The sequence below is a fragment of the Rattus norvegicus genome, chromosome 10 (genome assembly GCF_021556685.1).
Source record: "Rattus norvegicus strain SHRSP/BbbUtx chromosome 10, alternate assembly SHRSP_T2T, whole genome shotgun sequence".
NCBI lineage: Eukaryota > Metazoa > Chordata > Mammalia > Rodentia > Muridae > Rattus > Rattus norvegicus.
In genome coordinates this window covers 111,351,547-111,372,276 of record NC_141543.1, presented here as the reverse complement: position 1 = coordinate 111,372,276, position 20,730 = coordinate 111,351,547, and the positions used below count along the sequence as shown (strand labels likewise).

The 20,730-nt window shown below is 47.1% G+C and overlaps 1 protein-coding gene across 3 annotated transcripts in view; it reads right to left on the bottom strand.

The window, feature by feature from the left end:
* Positions 1–20,730, bottom strand: part of Rptor (regulatory associated protein of MTOR, complex 1) — a 298,642-nt gene that overhangs the window by 162,491 nt on the left and 115,421 nt on the right. For 2 of the 3 annotated variants that reach the window (NM_001134499.2, XM_087571026.1), the window contains 2 exon segments: positions 1,142–1,288; positions 19,019–19,177. In NM_001134499.2, the coding sequence (NP_001127971.2) occupies positions 1,142–1,288; positions 19,019–19,177 (306 nt within the window). 3 annotated transcript variants of the gene reach the window in all.

Below are 20,730 nucleotides of genomic sequence, written 5' to 3'. Positions count from 1 at the left end.
CTTGCCAAATACAAAATGAAGAGGCCGATGAGCAGTGCTGTGGTGCCCAGTTCACCTCTGAGGAAAGGGTGATACATTAATCAGTCACTCTCCGGCGGGGTCCACACAGGCCTAAGTTATACATGTGATATCAAACAGAAGGCATGTTAATGCTAAGATCTACTAAAGAGGATTTCAAATTTCGTTGCTGATGCCTTCAGTGCTCTCTTTTGATGAAATGTGAAAAACATAACAAACACATTAAAACTGAACAGACTCAAAGAGGCCGGCGGAAACACAGTGAAGGCCATTTTTCGTTCTTGGATTGAGAATTTCCTGTGCTGCAGCCAATCAGGATTCATGAGCCCCCAGAGGCACAGAGTGCTTCCACTAGTGCTTCTGTGCAGCCCACTGGATGGAGGCCTCTTAATTGAAACTGCCTCTTCAATTTCTCTTTAGAACTCACTGTTTAATTTAACCATCAAATATTAATTAAAACAACCGGGCAAACTACCACTTCATTATCCAAGCTGCTCCCAGACTCTCTGATTCCTGACAATGAACCTGCCTAGCAGCTGTTTTGATTTTACCATTTAGCTTGGTGGTTTGAGTTAAAAAACACAAACTTAAAAAAAAAAAAAAAAACCAAAAAACAGGAACAATAACAAAAGTCACCCATGGAAACTAAGACTAGAATGGAGGCAAGGCGCCCACTTTCCTGACAACCAATGCGTCTGTGGCAGTTTAACCCAGCCACAGAGAGCAAGGCCATCCACGCACAAGTCTTCCTGCTGAGGTCACCATCTGATGCTCATACTGAAAATGACACCCAGGGGGTTGGGGATTTAGCTCAGTGGTAGAGCGCTTGCCTAGGAAGCGCAAGGCCCTGGGTTCGGTCCCCAGCTCCGAAAAAAAAAGAACCAAAAAGAAAAAAAAAAAAAATGACACCCAGTACAACGGGCTTCATTTGTCCTGGGTGAGGAAGCATCTCCCTAGCTCTCTCTCACTGAACATCACGGTAAGGCCTAAACACATGAAAACTCTCATCACACAGAGATCCCATTTCCCAATCTCTCTGCAGCATATTACTCACACAGGTATACACGTGCGCGCGCGCGTACATGTGCGCGCGCGTGTCACTGCTGGCTTCTGAGCACCTCACCTCTAGTTCCTGCTCCCTCTGCAGTGCGAACTGTTTGAAGGACTTGACGATGAGGCCAGCATTGGAGCAGTCGTAGACAAAGATGGATGGGCTGCCCATCCACGTCTGCAGGTCATATATGGACAGTGGGATGTACTGAGTGTAGTTCTGGAAAACAAGCACAGGTTGCATGGGTTATACATGCATGTCATGAACTCGTGGGCTGACAAGCACCTGCACACTGGAGACGGTAGGGCTGGGTGTCAGTCTGTACGCAGAGATTCCTCACTGCCATATAGAACCACACACTGAATTTTACCCCTGTTGCTGTGACATCTTACTCCAGCAGTGCCACAGGGAAGGAGCTGTTAAAGTTCATGTGAGCAGCCTATTGACACTGGATCCAACTGCTCCCCACACCGAGACAGTCCACTTTAGAGGGCTTCCTTTAGCCCATGGCATGTGTACACTCCTAGGGCCCTTTTCTGTGGCTGCTCTGCTTGTGTGACACAGAAGGGCTCTGAGGAGTTGAGTTCAGATTCACGAGCTTTCCTTGCTGCCCCTGAAGTGGGAGAGTACTCCGTAAGTGGGTGTGGCTCTGTACAGTGTTTGTGCTGATCATAGAACAGTGACATTAGCACTAGGTGACAGAGAGACATGCTTTTCTGGACATACTGTTCTGCTTACCTGACTGCTGATGGGTAAGAGGAGAGAAAATTCAAGTCTAAAGAAATGCCTAAAATCCTCTTTTAAGCCAATATTTTAAAGCAATTATTCCAAAACAAAGACAAATCAACACAACAGAAGAAAAGGCCAGCCTGCACACACACACACACACTCACCCTTGCCTGGACATCAGCAGTGTAAGTGTTGACCCAGACAGTTGGCTCCTAGCAGCTGAGCCACAAAACACTGACCCTGGGGTGCCTATAGCTCAAGAGAAGAAGGCCAAAGAAGGACTGCAGAAAGGGAGTGTCCAGATGGCCATCTGTGGCTCTGATGAGAACCACACTCTATCCGGTCCTGGCTCTTCTACAGTCTTGCTGTCCTCACTTGGCAGGCTGTCTGTCCTCACTTGGCAGGCTGCTTACAAGCCCAGTACTCTGAGACAGAACACCTGGAAATGTTCTCTCTAAACAAACGCCACCAGAAGGATTCTAAAGACACCAGTTCCCAGATAATGGCTCTATACAGCAATGCCAGCCCCATCAAGATGCCCGAGGGGTTTTTCTTCTAATGGAATTTGACAAGCAGATTCTAAAGTAAGTGCAGAAGAGAAATCACAAAATTAGAAAAAAGAAAGTTTAATAAAGAATAATGAATAGAGATTCGCACTACCAGATATTAGAAAGGCTATAAATTTATATAATTACAAGCTGGTATTATTGAGGGCAAGACAAACAAATCAACAGAGGAAAGGCCCAGAAATAGACCCACATATATATATAACTGTGATGAAATGGCATTTTAAATCAGTAAAGAACGGATGAATGACTCAGTGGGCGAGGCTGGAAAGTCTAACTAACCATTTGATACTGCCACACAGACGCTGTACCAAAAAAACCAGAGAATTTACAACGTGAAAACACAGAATATTTTTATTTACTTAGATGCGAGAAAAACCTTAAACAAATCACAAAATCTGGACGTCTAAAAGAAATGAGATATAAACACACATTTCTGACTGGCAGCTTCAGAAGGAAGGAGGCAGACAGAACTGACAACAGACTCGTGTTTAGAAGGTGAGTGTGAGCTCCTTCTGCTCTGACCAGCAAAGGTCAGAACAGCAGCAAACAAAACACACAGCACACATGAATGGTGGTGATTAGGAAGGGCCGTGCACCAGTCAGTCGGAAAAGAGAGGGTCAATTTATCCACCAACCTACACAACTCCATCTGATTTTCTTCAGCAGAATGAAAGGAAAGACAAAAAAATAAATAATGCTTCATGATGACAGAGATGTGTTGAACTTAGTGTTGGTGGGAGTAGAAATTAATAAAACATTTTGGAAGACGACTTGTTAGTACTGATCAAACTTTGAAAATCTCCAACCATGGATAGAGGTGCACACCTTTAATCCCAGCACTAAGAAGGCAGAGGCAGGAGGATCTCTGAGTAGAGGCCAGCCAGGTTCCAGGGCAGCCAGGGCTACACAGAGAAACCCTGTCTCAAAAAAACGGAAAAAAAAAAAAAAAGGCAAAAAACTCTATCCCATTTGTCAGCTTCCACATGTCTCTACAGGAACTCTAGCATTTGTACAGGGAACACTGAAGGGTGTTTGGAGTTTGTACTAATAAGACTGACCCAACTGTGGCCTGGTGTCTATTTTCTGCCCTTCTATGCAGGAGAACCCTGAGTGAAGACACACCATGTTTCCTTTGCTGCCCAGTGACACGTGACTAGAGTTCAACGTCCCACATCCCAACCACAAGTGTCCTTAGTGCTCACCTTGGGACCTAGATCCTGGCCAGTCTTATAGGACAAGAGTCAAAGGAGGCCAACACTAGGCTGAAAAGCCCAGGCCCCAAATAAAGACACCCACTTAACCTACAGATTACCTGGATCCTCACAGAGCTCTCATAAGAGAGTCAATAAACAAGCCAGACAGGGAGGCAAAGCCTGTGGTCCTAGCTACTTAAGAGGCTGAGGCAGAAGGACTACACGAGCCCAGGAACTTAGACTAGCCAACACATCAAGACTGGGTGGCCAAACAAAAACAAACCAACAGACAATCCAACCTAAGAGGCAGAAGAGAGCTCACTCTCCCTTACTCTAGTGAGTGCTGTGCCCCATGATAAGCAGAATGTGTCTTTATAGTCATGAAAAGGTATGGGTGGCCTCCTAATGACTTTCAAATATAAACTTCAGAGCATCATTCACACATGCATGCGCGCGCGCACGCGCGCACACACACACACACACACACACACACACACTGTGTGTCAAAGGAAGAGTCGTAGATGTGAGGTAGTTCACCTGGCCATGTCAGCACTGCTCTGCACACCCAGACAATGAAGTAGCTACAACACTGATGGATGAGCTGACTAAATAAAGGACAGTCCCCATTCTGTGGCAGGCTCTGTGTTCAGGAAGGACACATCACAGCCATTCCTTTTATGTAGATGTCCTGTAAGACTCTTTACCAGGCAGGATGCACACAGACCACTGCAAGGGAGGAAGTGGGCATGCCTTGGGATCTGAGTGATTGGCTTCTACGTCCTTCCCAAGCTGCAGTATATGAACATGGGGAAATGTTCCTCATTGGTGAGGCTGGAAAGGTCTCCCCAGTTCTGGCTGCCTAGGGACTAAAAGTGACCCTGTACCGTGCAGAGCACAACAGCAGCAGTGAGGACCACTGCAACCCGAGTCAGCTGTTCACACATCACACACACCGTAGGCCCCAAGAGGAATGAATGCAGCTCACCAGGTCTGTGCAGCTGCTGATGGATGGCCAGAGACACTGTCACCTATGTTGTGTTCCAGGTGCCAGCCCATACATCCCACAACCAGCAAACAAACATGAAATGAATGAGTCTGTTCTTTACATTTGCCCAAATGCAAAGTTGCATTTACATTTCTAAATCATCAAGTTACTAAGTATTGATTTACTCAAGTAATAAAGGACAGACATATTAGGGAAACCCTTAATAACGTCCGTCTGCCCTCCCATCTTCCACGATGCAACAGCAAGGTCAGGGCACCACCCAGATCCTAAGAGCCTTCTCCCATAAGGGCTCCCTAAGAGCCGGTACCCACCCACAAGGCAGCATGGAACACACCCTAGACCTTGGTGCTCACTGGCCTGCGCCTTGAGTTATGGAGGACTTCTGCTGTATCCCACCCACAGGTGCCTCCCATAGTGGACGACTTAAATACGCCACACACCTAAGGCCTAGAAGCAGATTCCTCAGTGGTCTGTCACCACAGTGACATTTCTCCACATCCATACACTGCACAGAAGTGTGCACTGCACCATGTACAGCAGCACCCCTGGCTTTCATCAACCCAGGCCAGAACCACTTAGCCCTGACCGTCCAAAGGATCTGCAGATGTTGCTGAATGCCACTTAAGGAAAACCTCGGCTGAAAGAGGGGACAATCTCATCAAAACCGTTAGCTGTATGGTTTAGTGAGACAACATAATCAGAAGGCTATGGTCCCCTGGGACAACAGAGCCCACTCTATTAAATCACCATGAGGAGAATGACCTTTGAAAGCTAATCCTCACTAACAAGCTCATGGGCTCCCAAAACCCATCTCAAAAAGATTGCCAAGGGTTTGTCAAGCTCCAGGCCAGAATTAGGGCCCTGCAAACCAGCCAAGTGCAGCTGCAAGCACAGCCTTGGCACAGGGGACCGACACCCAGTGGCAGCAGGAACCAAACCAAAGGAGCTGAGTATTCCTTGGGAACACGCCTGTTCCCGAGCACTCCACGGCAGGCGGTAGCCGAGCACAGCAGTCAGAGGCCCCGGGAAGCAGAGATTGAGGAACAGATACGGGGTACGAGCAGAGGGCTGGCTTCATGCCCACCTGCACTGAAAGAGCAGGGATGCCCTAATCAAAGAGCTAGAAATGGGTTTACATAACGTATTCACTAAAATCCACTTTCTCTGACAGATTCTATTAAACACAAGAGGGAAAGACCACTTGCTTTATCAGACTGTCACTGCACACTGTGTCAACTATAACAGCAGCTATAGCAGGAAAAAGCTCAGCCCACAGCAGTGCAGAGACTACCTCCCAAAAGGGCAGGTCAACCTTTGGAAGGGCCGGACCCCAGGAGCATATGCACTGTACCACTGTAAGACTTCTGGGAAGAGTGAAGCTAGGCTCTGATCTGCTATGGAGCAATGGCAATGCCAAACACCTCCTGTGCCTGGCACTGCCACAGCAATGAGCAGACAGCAAGGCACAGAGGACCAACTGGCCACCCCAGGAGGGCCAGCAGAACTGCATGGGAGTGAATGGTGAGAGATCTAGCTTGGTGAAGTACATGGACTAAATGGGACAGTCAGGACAGCACAGTGGCACCTCCATTGGTGCACCCGGGACAGGCAAAAGGGACACACGTAACAGTGGCTTTGACATGCAGCAAAGGCGTGCCATCATGCCTCTAAAGAGTGTTGACCCCAGAGACGCCCACAAATGCCTGAGATGGCTGTTGAAGCCCGTACATCCCACCACATCACACTTCTCAAACTTCTCCCAGGTGTGTCTGTGGACAGTGGGTAGGCAGAGGATGACGTGGGGCTCTAGGTAGCCTCTCCCAGGTTTGGCCATTGCATTAAACTCACAGAAATACCATCATGATTGCTACCAACTGATCTCTGTAACACCTGGTAAACACGCTGTGGTGGTGTTTCTCTCAACACCCAGTATGATGATGTCAGAAGCAGTTATAATGGGGTGGGGGATGCTGGTGTGTTCTGCCTCCTGTGCCTCTGGGGACTCGGCCTGCTTCCTCACCCAGAAATAAGCTCGAACAGCAGCTGATTCACATGCCACAAGCGGTAAGGCAGCCCGTTTTCTTCATTCCCTCTCTTCCTTCTTTCCTCAGCTCCCACGTTTCTGAGAAAGCAGGGTTCCTTGGGATTGCCAAGTCAAGGACTCTTGCTCTCAGCACATGCGATTTTCCTACATCATCCCCTTTGTTATGATTCATCCACCAATGAACAGACTGTCCTCCCCCGTCTCTGACGTATCTACAAGCAGAATTGCCTCCTGACACAGAAAGCATTCCTCAGCCATCTGTCTCCTCAAGCATCACCTATCACCTAACAGCTTCCTGCAACCCCACCTTCCTTTTATCTGCTGTAAGATTCACTACAGTATGAAGAATTTAGCCTATTCAAGAACATCCACAGAAATCTGAAATCTTAATAACTTCAGCCCTAGTCTGGCCCCAAGTCTCTCCCTTTCCACTTGCTCATAAAGTTTGGATTTTCAACAACATACAAATGCACAGATACGGACCCATGTAGCACAGGTTAGCCCTTGCAAAACTGTGCCCAACTGTACCCACCACAAAGATGATAAACATGCCAAGAGCTCACATCTTTGTTAATAAGTAAGGTTCTGGGGTGGACCTAGCACCTGTGTGGAAATGTCTCACATCAGAGCTGATTCCAGAGGGAATACTGTAGGAACTCGCAGTCTCTTAAAGAACTGCAAAGAAGGCTCAAAGAATGGTGGACACAATCAAGGAGAGACCTGTGGTATAGTGTGAAGGGGAGCGGGGGAGAAAGGGGAGAGGAGGACAAGGATGATGACACAATGGACACAGCACAATATGACGTGATGACAGGCCTTATCAGATACTAAATTCATCTTGATACTGGGGGCCCATGATGGAATAAAATTTGTAATAGAAAAATCCTATTATTAGACCATAACACAAACACTAAACAAAGTGTGAGCCACTACTAACCAACTGTAAGGGAAATGAAAAGCCGATGAGTCCACCTAACAGCTTGAAGAGAAGCCAGTGGTGTCCCTACTGGGGTGCAGAAGAGGACCAAGTTAAGGACATGCAACTTGTACAAGGCTTCAAAGTGTCTCTGGGGTATCTACTGATGACCAAAAAGAGTCTGAAGCAGCAAGTGGCCAAGCCATGAGGTAGCACCACTAGGCACAGTGAGCACCATCAGCCCAAACAACCTTTGGGCATCAGTTCTTGCCTGCCGAGTCAGACCCAAGGATCCAACTCAGGCTCTCACAGGCGGGCACAGCGCACTCACCACTGATTGGCTTGCCCACCCCTGCAAGGTACTTTTTAAATTTTCCTTTTACAATATAATTTTAACCAACAAGTATGCGTGTGCTCGTGGGGCGGAGTGCAGCATGTATGTGGTGTGTAGTTGTTAGTCTCTAAACTGTCTCGTGCGTCACCATAGAAAATGCCTCTCCTTATGTCAGGAACATTGAAGCCCTCTCTGCTAGTTATGTGACAGGCTCCAGCTCCTCCCATCCCCCACCCCAGGCCATGCTCTAGCGATCACACTTCTTTCTACTTCTTCCAGGTCAATCTTTTAGCTCCGACACATAAGTGAAAGCATGGGGCCCTGGTCCCTCTGTGTTGACTTGATATCAGACTGCACTCTGCCATACCGTGGCCTAGGATAGGGCTTCTGTCTCTGGGCAGTCCCCTCCTCCCTGAACTTTCAGGGAATTTACTCAGCTCATGTCACACGTGAGTGACCTTCACCTACCTCAGATAAGGACCAACTCACTGCCCAATTCCCAGCAGGTCCTGAGCACCACTTGTATTTCCCAAGGCTGTGTAATGCCTTGAAAGGGACGGCAGAATTATGGAAACTTCTTTACATCTTTCAAATGAGCACCATGCTGTCAGAGCTGGGCTCTACAGCAGCCAGAATGATGCTCCCCAGATACAAGGTAGCAGAGGCTTCTCCCCTAAACGTGACAAAAAAGCACACAGCATTCAGTCTGCTCACTGTGTGAGCCTTCAGCTGAGGGCTCAAACCAGCCTCGCCCCAACTGAGCCTTGCTTATCTGTCCCTGACTGAGCTTGAGTCACATCTTCACTGTAATTAGTGAGGTGGGGCACCCTTCACTGTAACTCTGGGACTTGAGAGAAAAGCAGGGATGGTGGATTTGAGACAAGCCTGTGTAATGCAAGACTCTGTCCATGACAAAGTAATTTTCTAAAAGGGGGACAATGAGAACTGTGGTTCCGGAGACAGCTTGCTCAGGAACACACACACACACACACACACACACACACACACACACACACACACACACACACACAAACACACACGGGGGAGGGAGGGAGGGAGGGAGGGAGGGAGGGAGGGAGGGAGGGAGGGAGGGAGGAGAGCAAGTTCACAGGTTTACCATGTTCAAACTAATAGAGTTTGGATCTAGACTGTTCCCTCGCCAGAGGCCTACATGCTAAACGCCTGCTCCTTGGTCTTTGGTCAGTGGGAGAGTGGTCCTGACCTCTTTCCCTCACTCCTGGGCATGAGGTCATGGGTCTCTTCTATCAGTGGTCCTGCTATGCTGGACTGTTCTGCCCCAAACAAGCAAGCAGATCGTCTGAGGCACCTGCCACAGAGACAAAGCTAGGACAGTAACTCCTGAGGGTCAGGTTACCTTTTCCTATGCACTGTGCCGTGTAAGTATATGCTCTACATGAAACACAGCTGGGGTACGTAGCTGCCATGGCTCTCATAGAACCGAAGAATTAGAATGTGTTTCTAACCACATACCCAGAAATTCCAAGAACAATAAATGTTATAATGAACCCATGTGAAATCAGTCTGTACAATTAAATATTTAAAGCACCTCATTACAGTATTGTTCCTATACACTGGCTAATACATACCCAAGTACTTGGTACCTGAGGCTCAGCTCAGGGCCCTCAGAAAGAATGGAGAAAGCAAGCATCTAAGACATATACAGTGACATATACAAGCTATCTAAGACATATACAAGCTATCTAAGACATATACAGTGATATATACAAGCTATCTAAGACATATACAAGCATCTAAGACATATACAGTGATATATACAAGCTATCTAAGACATATACAAGCTATCTAAGACATATACAGTGATATATACAAGCTATCTAAGACATATACAAGTATCTAAGACATATACAGTGACATATACAAGCTATCTAAGACATATACAAGCTATCTAAGACATATACAAGCTATCTAAGACATATACAGTGATATATACAAGCTATCTAAGACATATACAGTGATACAATCAGGTGTGACGAACACAGACCACAGCACCTGCAAAGGCTGCACACGACCAGAACACCCAGCAGGAAGGACCAGCAGTGAGGGGAGGGAGGGCCCAGGGAGATGAGGTTGCCGGCTAAACCTGTGTATGTGAACGCGAAGCCCAAATGAGTAGGAAAGGACACAGCTTCAGACCAGAGTGCGGGAAGAAGTGGGGAAACTGAGGTCTGCTGGGGGAACAAGGAAAGGCCATGGGGTAGCTTAGTCACAGTGTCTCCCCAGTCCCTAGATCCCTTCTCATGCAATCAGAACAATGCTGCAGCAACTGTTTTTCAAATGCTGAGTTTGTGGCTCTTGAAACATTTTTTTAAAAAGTTTAAAATGTGGGTGAAAGTTAACTATACCTTTCAGCACCAAGGAATTTCTTTATAAAGAAAAGAAAAAGCCTGAAGTTTCCAGGCTTTCTCTAAAGAAACAGAATTTTTCCTGATGGCCTTCAACTACTATAAGCAAATGCAAGATGCTAGAAATTCTAAAAAGAAAGGGTCAAGTTCATCATGAAATGAAGGCTTTTGTCGTGGACTATCCTGTATTCCCAAGGTAACAATTTCAACAAACGACGATGTCAGTGTGAATAATGCAGTTATGAAAGTCACAAGTAAATTTTTCCAACAAATGCACATTTAAAACCTATACGATCTGTCTTTCAAAAGAAGCTGCAGCTGTCTGCTCCACACCAGAGAAAGCAGTGGCATCTACATACCTGAATGTGACGACGTCATGGAAAACACAACAAACCCACAAACTACAGTGGGAACAGTATCTGTAAGTTGTTTGTGGAACTCATGGTTACTTAACCATGAGAAAGTCAAGCAGAAGCAGAAACAACAACAACAAAACGTCAGCCCTCAGCCTTAAGGACTCTAAGGCACTGAAGTTCACTTGTGACCACACTGTGGATGTGACTGAAAGCCATGTCTGGCTTACAAGTACCACTTCATGATGCCAACACTTCTGGCCCATCCTCTCCTACTGCTGCCTGTGAGCATCCAGGGAACAACTGTGGGAGGGAGATAACGGCCAAGGCATCCTCAGAGAGCAGGGGTGCACAGGTTCTGCAGCAGAGACCAGTTCCTGGCCAACTCCTGAAGTACTGAAGAGAAACCAGGCTGAGAGGCAGCTTCTTGAGCAGAACTGAGTATTGGGACACAGTCAACAAGACAGCTTTTCCAAAGATTCCTCCCTTTCCCTGCCAAAGGCCCACACTCCAGGCTGACAGGAACTGCATCTCCCTGGGTTGCTGGGTGGCCTTCCTTTGCTTCCTCCACACTTTTCCTCCTGTTTCTCCTTCTCCTCTACTGCTATGACAGAATGTCACCAATAGGGTAATTGATAAGGAAATGGACGTTCTCTCTCACAGCTCTAGGATGCTAGTGTGCTGGCACCTGCTGAGGCTTCTTCCATAAGTTCAGGCCTTTCTTTTCATAGAGCTAAATGTACTTACAACAGGGCCTACCTTTACTGATGTTCCAAAGACCCCTGGCGCCTCTGGGGACCTTGTTCTGGCTCCTAAATTTCACACTTTCTTCAGGCCTAGTCACCACATGCTGGGGACCCAACACCACTTGTCCCATTTCTCAAAAGTGCACACCCACAGCCCAGGGCCAGCAGGTGACACCAAGCCCCTGCCTGTTGATTCACCTTGGCCACACTTCAGGCCTCACCTGCTCCGTCCACCTTTCCTCTGTCCACCACGCTGCCCTCCACTGATGTCTCAGCATTCAAGCTCACCTTGGTGGTAGTGTTTATTATGTCAGCATTTTTGCCTTAAGCTGGCTTTCCTCTTGCTGTCTTCCCAAATCCATCTCTCAGGCAACAGAGGAGGGAAGGATACCTGGCCATACCCCTTTCCCCCAACACCCGGCCTTGACTTCTGTCCCTTCTAATCCTTAGTGTAGACACGAAGTTCTCACAGCTCCGAGTGCTTTGCCTTCCAACATTACAAGCTATATTACTCATCACAGTCTCTCCCAGTGTAGGGCTCTACTTGGAGCTGGCTTTTGGCACACTCAAGAATAAAAAAGTATGTGACTGACATTAGGGTCAGTAACACCTTCCATGTCCTCTTCTACCTGTGGGCCACCACAGTGCCACTGTGGCTGGGCTTGGACTTATGGTTTTGAGGCATGATCTTGCTATACAGTCCAGCCTTGTCTCAAACTCAATTCACTTGTTCCAGCTTCCAGAGTAGAGAGTTCATCATACCCAGCGGATGTTCCCCTTTGATTGGGGTTTACACTTGTTGGGTGAATGTTGCAGCACTGCTTAAAACATCAGGGTGACCAATGACACTGTTCAGATCTTTTCCACTAAGACTTTTTGAAGTAGGAAAAAGTATGTTCTACCTGGAGTTTTCTTTTGAAAAGGTTTAACTATAGTCTTCAGCACTCACGTTAGACTTCAGACAGCCAATGAGGCGGAAGGTTTATTTCCTTCTCCTCTGCCCATGCTGCTGTACTTTCAAACTGCTATGAAGTATGCACACGTGCAAGAAACCTGCTTGTCATTAGAAATGCCTCGCTTTGTCCCCAAGGGCTCTTCTCACAGTGACTGTGAACACAAGCACATGCTCTCTGCATGACTGTAGTGGAAGAGCCACCTTCACTTGGACCACCTTTCTGTCACAGCTGCACCTCTGTGGAAGGCAGACTTCAACCTGCTTTCCTGATTCGGACATAAACTCGCAAAGAAGCAAAGAACCTAAATCAGAACATGTACATGCTAAAGAGTAACTGATCTGAGCTTTTCAATGATAAAAACAATGTCCACTATTAATAACGATGACAGGCCACAAGTTGAATTACATACATCTGACAAAGGACAAAGGTCTAAAAGGTACACGGGATTATTAATGATCAACAAGCAAAGAGGCTTCTTCTTAAAGAGGTCAGCTGGGCTGGGATGTGGCTTAGCACACGCAGGCTGTGGTTCCTCCTAGCAGGATAAAACAGACCTGAGCAGACACATTAGCAAAGTAGACAATGGCCCAGAGCAAGGCTATGAAGGCATGCTGAGTACCCTGCCACAGGTAGAGAGCTGTAAACTCACTGGCAACAAGACAACACAACACATTTTGCAGTGACTAAAGCACAGAATGCTGAGGCTGCCAATGCAGGGAGCCCTGGTGGGAATGCAAATGGGAGACACCTTGCAACAAAGGTCAGTGATTCTTACAATGATAAACACGCTCTGACCATGTGCACCAGCAATCATGAACTGAAATTTTAAGTCTATATTAAACCTGAAAAATTCCAAGTCAGAGACAGAAAGAGCCACAAGTTCAAGGCCAGCTTGGGTTGCATGAAAACCTGCTCAAAATGAATAACCCCTAAGCAGAAGTGTGAAGAGTGTTGTTCATACCTGAGGACGAGACTCAGGAGGCACTTAGCTATTCTTTGAGCTGAGGACACATGGAGAACTAGCTGTCTAGCCATGGAGAGAGAGCCTTGAATCCAACTAGCCAGGCAAGTGAGGCCACTCTGAAAGGATATTTATAGATAGCACCAACTACTGTGAATTCTGGGAAAGATAAAGCTAAAAAGAAAAGAAGGAAATCGGTGAAGAGGCAGAGCTCACTGAGCGAGCCCTGAATGACACTGATCCTGGGGAAGGGCACACACATCTGTGAGAACCAGACTGCCAACACCAACAGGTAACATCAGCATAAAGCAGGACATGGCTAGTAAGAGCATAGCATAATGGCCCATCAATCCTGGCAACTGTAGACAAGAACCAAACCCAGCAGAAGGCTCTAGACTTTTCAGTCTGTATAGTCAATAAAACACTTCACAAATGAAGGCCTACTAATGCCTTTAAGGACTGATCCAAACTGGTTTGACTCAGCGAAGGAAGTCAGTCTGTTAAAACTTCACTTTAAAGCAGCAAGAGTCAAGGAGAACGTGGGACCAGAACACTAGCACACACTGAGAAGCTGCCAGTCTAGAGTAGGCACAAGAGTGAGTCTTGGCAGATTCTGTGGGATGGCGGGAGAGCTGTGTTGAGTGTGGGCTTTGCTAAAACCAGCCTATGGAACGGGACGATGACATCCATGGCAATTTAACAATATGGTGCTTAGCTAGAAAACACCCTTGCTCCCAGCATCATGGGGTCTCTGAATCTAGTGTGCAGGGGACATTCTGCTCCACAGAACACACACAGCATATGTTATATGTCACTGTCCTGCCTACCTTTTGAAGGATCTCAAAAGCTGGACTCTAGAATAATACTGATAAAAGGTAGACACACCCCTCATTAGAATAACTAAGAACACAAAGCAGGCCTGGGTGCTCAGCCCCAAGAACAAGGTACACTGCTACCATCCCCTAGACACACTCAGTGGCAAGGGGGATATTTTGAGCAACAAGTATCAACAAATTCAAAACCTTTGTTGAAGTTGTGAAAAGGTTAGAAGAAATGAATACCTACCTCTAACCAAGAAAGACTCTAGACCCTAATCAGAGACCTCACACAACAATCTGCCCGGGCAGTCAAATGCTTCAAGTCTTATAAACACCACGTGAAAGTCTATGACAGGAAGGAATCTCCCTACTCATCTTCTCAGGCCACAAAACATTGATTACTTGGACCAGAGAAAGACAGGAGTAAGAAAAATCCAGGAAAACCTCAGCAGGGAACACGGATTTAAAACAAAACCAGGACCCGAATGAAACCATGTGTGAAGCAGATGAGACCGGGAGGTGAATGAGCCATTTCAAGACAGGTGTGTGCACTTAAAACAGAGGCACGGATTCATGCAGGTCCTTGTCAGTTAAGGAAGAAAACGCATTCTACCACCTTAACAGAAATTATCAAACAAAGGACTTTAGAAAAGTCAACATCTTCTCATAATTGTAACAAACAAAACCCAATAGTAATAGATCTTTCCCAATCTGATATCCAATGAAAGGCTTAGGAGAGGCAGTACCTAATCATGAGTCTCTGACATAGAGCAGGGCAGTTCTGAACCTGATAAATAGTTGTTTCCATCCTCCCCTCCTCACAAAGCCTCCTGCAGACTTCACAGCGTCAGGGTATTCCTCAAGACGCCACAAAAGAGACAAGGCAGCCCAGTGACTGTTTCCTTCTCTTAAAGGCCAGCAGTGGAAAACAAGAACAATGCATGCACAGCACAAACGAGAAAGGAAGAAGTGAAAACCCTGTCTGCAAATGAGAAGCAGCAGTGCACCTGAGAAACGATTAGAACCCACAAGTCTGGGGATGCCTTCCCACATACCACGTGAGGAAATTAAGAAACTTACACTCTTATGAAGAAAGTCTTCATATCCTGACAGGCATTTCCAACAATTGCAGTTGAAAAGATCATCTGTAGCCACTGGCATGGCGTATTCCAACAACTACGCCTTTTCTTCTTAAGATCTACTTTTGTTTGTACCTATTCATTTACTTGTGTGTTGATAGACAGACAGACAGACAGACAGAAAAAAATATATATATAATATACATGTGTGTGTGTGTGTGTATGCCACATGTATACAGGTACTGTGGAGGCCAGAAGTGGGCATTGGATCCCTAACACTAAAGCTACAGGTGGTTGTGAACTGGGACCTGAACCGGGTCCTCTGGAAGAGCAGCAAGTGCTCTAACTGCTGACCCCTCCAGCCGCACAAGTCTTATGGAAACAGATGACTGGATTTAGTATTTTCTTATTAGACCAAAAGGCCAAGACTAACCAAAACCTCAACAAGAAGAACAAAGGGTGCCTGTGTCCCCTCAAACTAAGAAACTGAAAACCAAGACCACTGATTGGCACAGGACAGAGCTGACTCAGGTCAAAGCTGGCGTGGATGGTGAGGTAGCAGGGAGCTGTACATACAAACCCTAAATTATGAACCAAAGATCTACTTGCTGTACGGAGTGCATTTTAATAGATGCCTGTGTTGTGTAAACCCTGCTCCCATTTCTAAGATAATTAGCTAAGAAAAGGCTAGAGCCTGTGACTGGGCAGTAGGGAGAGGACGGTGGGATTTGAGGATTGAGTGTGGTGTCTCAAGAGAGATGGCGGGGTGGGGAGAGAAGACAGAGAGAACAGGAAGCTACTGTGAGGCTGGCGGGACCACGAGCATGTGGCCAGGAAAAGTGGACCCTGAGGACAGGTTGATGAGCAGAAGCAGGCTAGGTGGGACTCACACAGCAGGTAACAAGGGGCACATGTTTTGGATATAGGTGGGAGCCAGGTTTTGGTGCCTTTTACACAACATGAAAGAGTAAATAACTCATTACAGTGAGCCATAGAGACAGACATGGCTCCACCTTTACAGTGAGCCACAGAGACAGACATGGGCTCCACCTTTACAGTGAGCCACAGAGACAGACATGGGTTCCACCTTGTGCTATGTATGAAAAGGGGTTGGGTATATTACAGACTAAACTATAGTTGGTTAAAGCACAAAACTGAAGGCTTAGTTCAGGTGTAGCAGCCCCTGGAGAGAACAGTGAGTGTGACCCATTCAGCATAAAAACTCCTGTCCATCAGAATACACTGCAAACAGAATGGAAAGCACATCATAAATTTAAAGAAGACAGCACAATTCACAGGATGATCAAACATTTCTGTCTAGGATATAAAGAATTCCATTAGGGTCAACAGGAGACAACCCAAGGAAAACAGCTGTGTGGCCAGCTGTCAATCAACAGGACTCAATATCGTGAGGAAGGAGTCATCCAGAGTAGAGGGAGGAACCATCTTGTGGCCCACCCACAAGGACCGAGAGGGGTTGGCAGGACACAGCACACCACAATGTGAGATGAGATGGCACCCAGCAACACTGGGGTCACATGGGATGAATCTGCACGCAGACAAGAGTATGGAGGGAGGGAAGTCCCAGCCAACAGAGAAGAAACATTCAACCCCTGTGTCTACTCAATCCTAATCCGCACCCAGTGTCTGCACCTGAGGAGTCCTGATCTACCAGACCGTCTTCTAGAAGAAGAACCAAGACCTGTATCTTCACCCACAGGATGGTTGAGATGCATCAACTTAAAACCAGTGGAAACTGCAATATGGTCCACCACCAGTAGAGATGATTTAGGGAGCTGTGGACACAGGGACTACCTGAGTGACGTACGGTAGGAGTAGGGCTTGAGGGCTATAGCTTGGTGCCACATCTGCAGGTGGCACCATAACAAACAGCTGCTTCAACCTCGTAAAGTCACCGGCTGCCATGTCTCTCTGCCAGGAGCAAGGGAGATGGCTTGCTGCACAAGCAGGGAGAGCTATGCTCAAATTCCTGACAGCCAGGTGAAAACCAATGCAGCGGTGTGTCTCTAACCCCTGCACTGTGGGCAGAAACTGAGGATCTGGAGGCTTGCTGGCCAGGCCATCTGGCCACGACAGAAAAGACCCTGGCTCAAAACATAGCAGGGAGAGTGACTGAAGAAGACATCCCACACTGACCTCTACATCAGCATACATAAGACCATTCGTGTGTGTGTCTGTGTGTGTGTGTGTGTGTGTGCGCGCGCGTGTGCGCGCGCGCGTGCGCACGCACAAGCTAAAATAAACCCTTTCTCCCTGAAATGATTCTATGTTCAGATATGATGTGATATGAGACAGCCGGAGAGTAAGAAGCTTGGATTCCTCTGTGCCCTCGTGTTAGTATGTAGAGAGAAAGGGTGAGCGGGCATGAGACTGAGGAGGGCACACACGGCTCTATAGCCTCCCTTCCTGAAAGGGACAGTGAAGTCCTGGTGGTCCATGATACCAGAGTCCTTTAAATTCTACCACTTTCGGGCTGGAGAGGTGGCTCAGTGGTTAAGAGCACCGACTGCTCTTCCAAAGGTCCTGAGTTCAAATCCCAGCAACCACATGGTGGCTCACAACCACCCGTAATGGAATCCGATGCCCTCTTCTGGTGTGTCTGAAGACAGCTACAGTGTACTCATATACAAAATAAATAAATAAATCTTTAAAAAAAAAAAATTCTACCACTTTCTTAACCGCAAGACAGCTTAGCAGGTGGATGTGAGTTCAGGTCTAAGTACCCACATGGTAGAAAGAGAGAACTGACTCTCAAAAGCTGTTCTCTGACCTCTGCACTGAGGCAGTGTCCCCACCACACATGATCCTTAGAATACGTAATACAAATGAACCCACGAATAGAAACGAAAAGAAGACATTACAGGGGGTGCCTAGATCTTATATGGAGGTAGAATGCTGTCCCTGCAGAGGGAACTAACTAGGATTGGGGAACCCTTGAGCTTCAGGAACCTGTTCACTACAGCTCTGGGGAAAGGCCCTGAAGCCAACTCACAGGCCCCTCTGCTCACAGATAGCAGCACAAGGACAACAGGACGGTGGGCAGTAAAGAAAGCTCACTATCGGAAGGTATGTAAATAGCTGGTGCTATGCTTTGTGTTTGTTTTTGGTCTGCAGGAGGAGACAATGAGGCTTTTCTACCACAAGGAAACAGGATGAAGAGGTTCCTTTTGCCTAGTCCAGACCCTAGAGTGTGGCTCGACTGAAATGTAAGCTCACCTCAATGGAGGCCAAAATCAAAGCTCAAGAGTTCAAGGGGCCAGAACGCCTGCTGTGGATGCTGTACCTGTCATGTACAGCTACACAGCACAACTCCTTCCCTGCACAATGTCTGAGATGCACTCCTCAGTCCAGGGCCAGAGGCACTTTTCCTCTCACCATCTAATCTGACTCACAGCAGCACTAGAGGCTGACCATCAGAAAGGCCGAGGTGGCAACCAAGGCGCTGGGCCCTTTAGAATATTCGGAATACTTTGATTTTCTAGGAGAATGCTGGTTCTCTGACACTCAGGACAGAGAACCACTGCAGCTGCTCAGACCAGAAAGCCAGTGCACAGAGATCCATCCATGCTGGGAGCATCCTGCCTCTCACTGAGGACAGAACAGCCACACACACAGCCTTAGGATGCTTTTGTCAACACACTCTCCTATAGAAATGGCTCCTCTGCCTGCTCACCAGGCAACCTGGCTGCAGGTTTGGAGCAATTCATGTGTCACTGTTCTTCAAAGGCTGAATACATGAAATACCCAGGGTTACCAAAAGCTACAGGGAGGGGATCTCAGGTGACGCCCAAGCTGACAGGCCTTCTGGGGAAGGAGAGCAGAAGCTGAGGGCACGCTCACCTTGTTGAAGACCCAGACCTCTCCATTCACCGTAGGCCTGGGCACCCCATGGCCATTATAGTGGAAGAGGACCCGTTCCTCCTTGGCGTTCCGACGCAGAGATGTGCAAAGTTTCTTGACTTCATCCACAGTGGGGTCAAGGCTCTGCTTGTACCGAGCCTGTAGTGGAAAAAGAAAGCAGATACTTGTTACAAACAGGAAGGGGCCGGAGAGGACCCTCTTCCTCATGCACACCAGTCTAGAGGGAGCAGCTGTGCACCTTGCGCAAGTGGCCCCAAGTGTTTGCATTAAAAAGTAAGCACAGGCTAGAGAATGTGGTAGCGTGGTGTGTTTTCACCAAGGACAACAATAACATGGGACATGAATAAGGTCAGCCTGTCACACGGTGGCATGAGTCAGACAGAAGGGACTGCCCTAAAGACCTTCTTAGAACATGGAACAGAGAATTTGCTCAAGTGGAGGCCTGCAGCATACGCTGCAGCCACAGCAGAGTGATATAGAAGAGAAGGAAGAATCCAAATCCAATGTTCAGCATACTGCCCTCCTGTGCGGGACACTGCAACGCCTCAGGATGGGGTCCTGAAATGAACAACAGGCTTTTTATACACACAAACAACAAACAGCGGCGGCACAGGAAACCCCCGATAAAAAAACAAAAATGGCTAATTGGTGAGAGGTAGCTTAGGAAGAACTGTGTGGAACTTCACTGTAGGAAGTGGCCAGTTCACCACAGAAAATACAGAAACATGGGACCTGAACAGGCACACAGCTTACTTCAGCAGACAACAGCTCTGCCCAGCCAGTTCCACACCCAGTGCAACCCCAATAAACATCTAGCAAGCTATATTCTGAAATGAAACAAACTGCTTTGGGAACTTACACAGAGGGAAGAAAAGGGACCTGGGGGGAGACAAGCAAAAAACACTAAGAAAGCACAGAAAAGGGAAAACCCACAGTTACTGTGGAAAGCCTCCCAGACACTCCGAATCCTGCAGGGAATCTAATCAAGATAATGCAACACAAAGACCAGAGGTAGAGCCACACACACAGGGCTTCCCAGGAGCAGAGCTGTCAGTTAAAACCTTCTGAAAACTCATTTGTTAAACTTGGGCTAACTTGTAGATGGAATGAGTTGGGGGTCAGGGCAGAGATAAGTCTGGTAATGTCCCACAAACGCTGAAGCCAATGACAGAGATGAGGGTCTCTGGCTCATTTCCATCTATTTTGTGCCTTACCCTGAACTTCTAATGGCAAATTCACAGTACAGAATTTAAGGAGCAGAGCCTGGCGTGGCAGAGTATCACTGTAACACTGGGACATACCAAATCAGTCCAGGCACCAGAGCCGTGTTCTCCAAACTACACAGAATCTACTAGAAAACCAATGAAAGGTTCTGCCTATATATATATGGGTGGACATTTTGATCTGTCCTTTAAAGGTAATGTGTGTGTTCCAGAGAATGAATGCAGGTCAGTAAAGTTACATTTAACTTTTAAAAAGAAAGGACACAGTGAAGGACAGCACCTCCAGTGACATTTTTATTGTCTAGGATGAGTTTTAATCACTCTGGGTCTAGGTGTTTCCATATGAATTCTGAGATTGCCTTTTCAATTCCTGTGAAGAATTACTTTGGAATTTTGATGGGGATTGCACTGAAATCCATAGATTGCTTTTGGCAGGATGGCCATTTTCACAATATTATTCCCAACAAT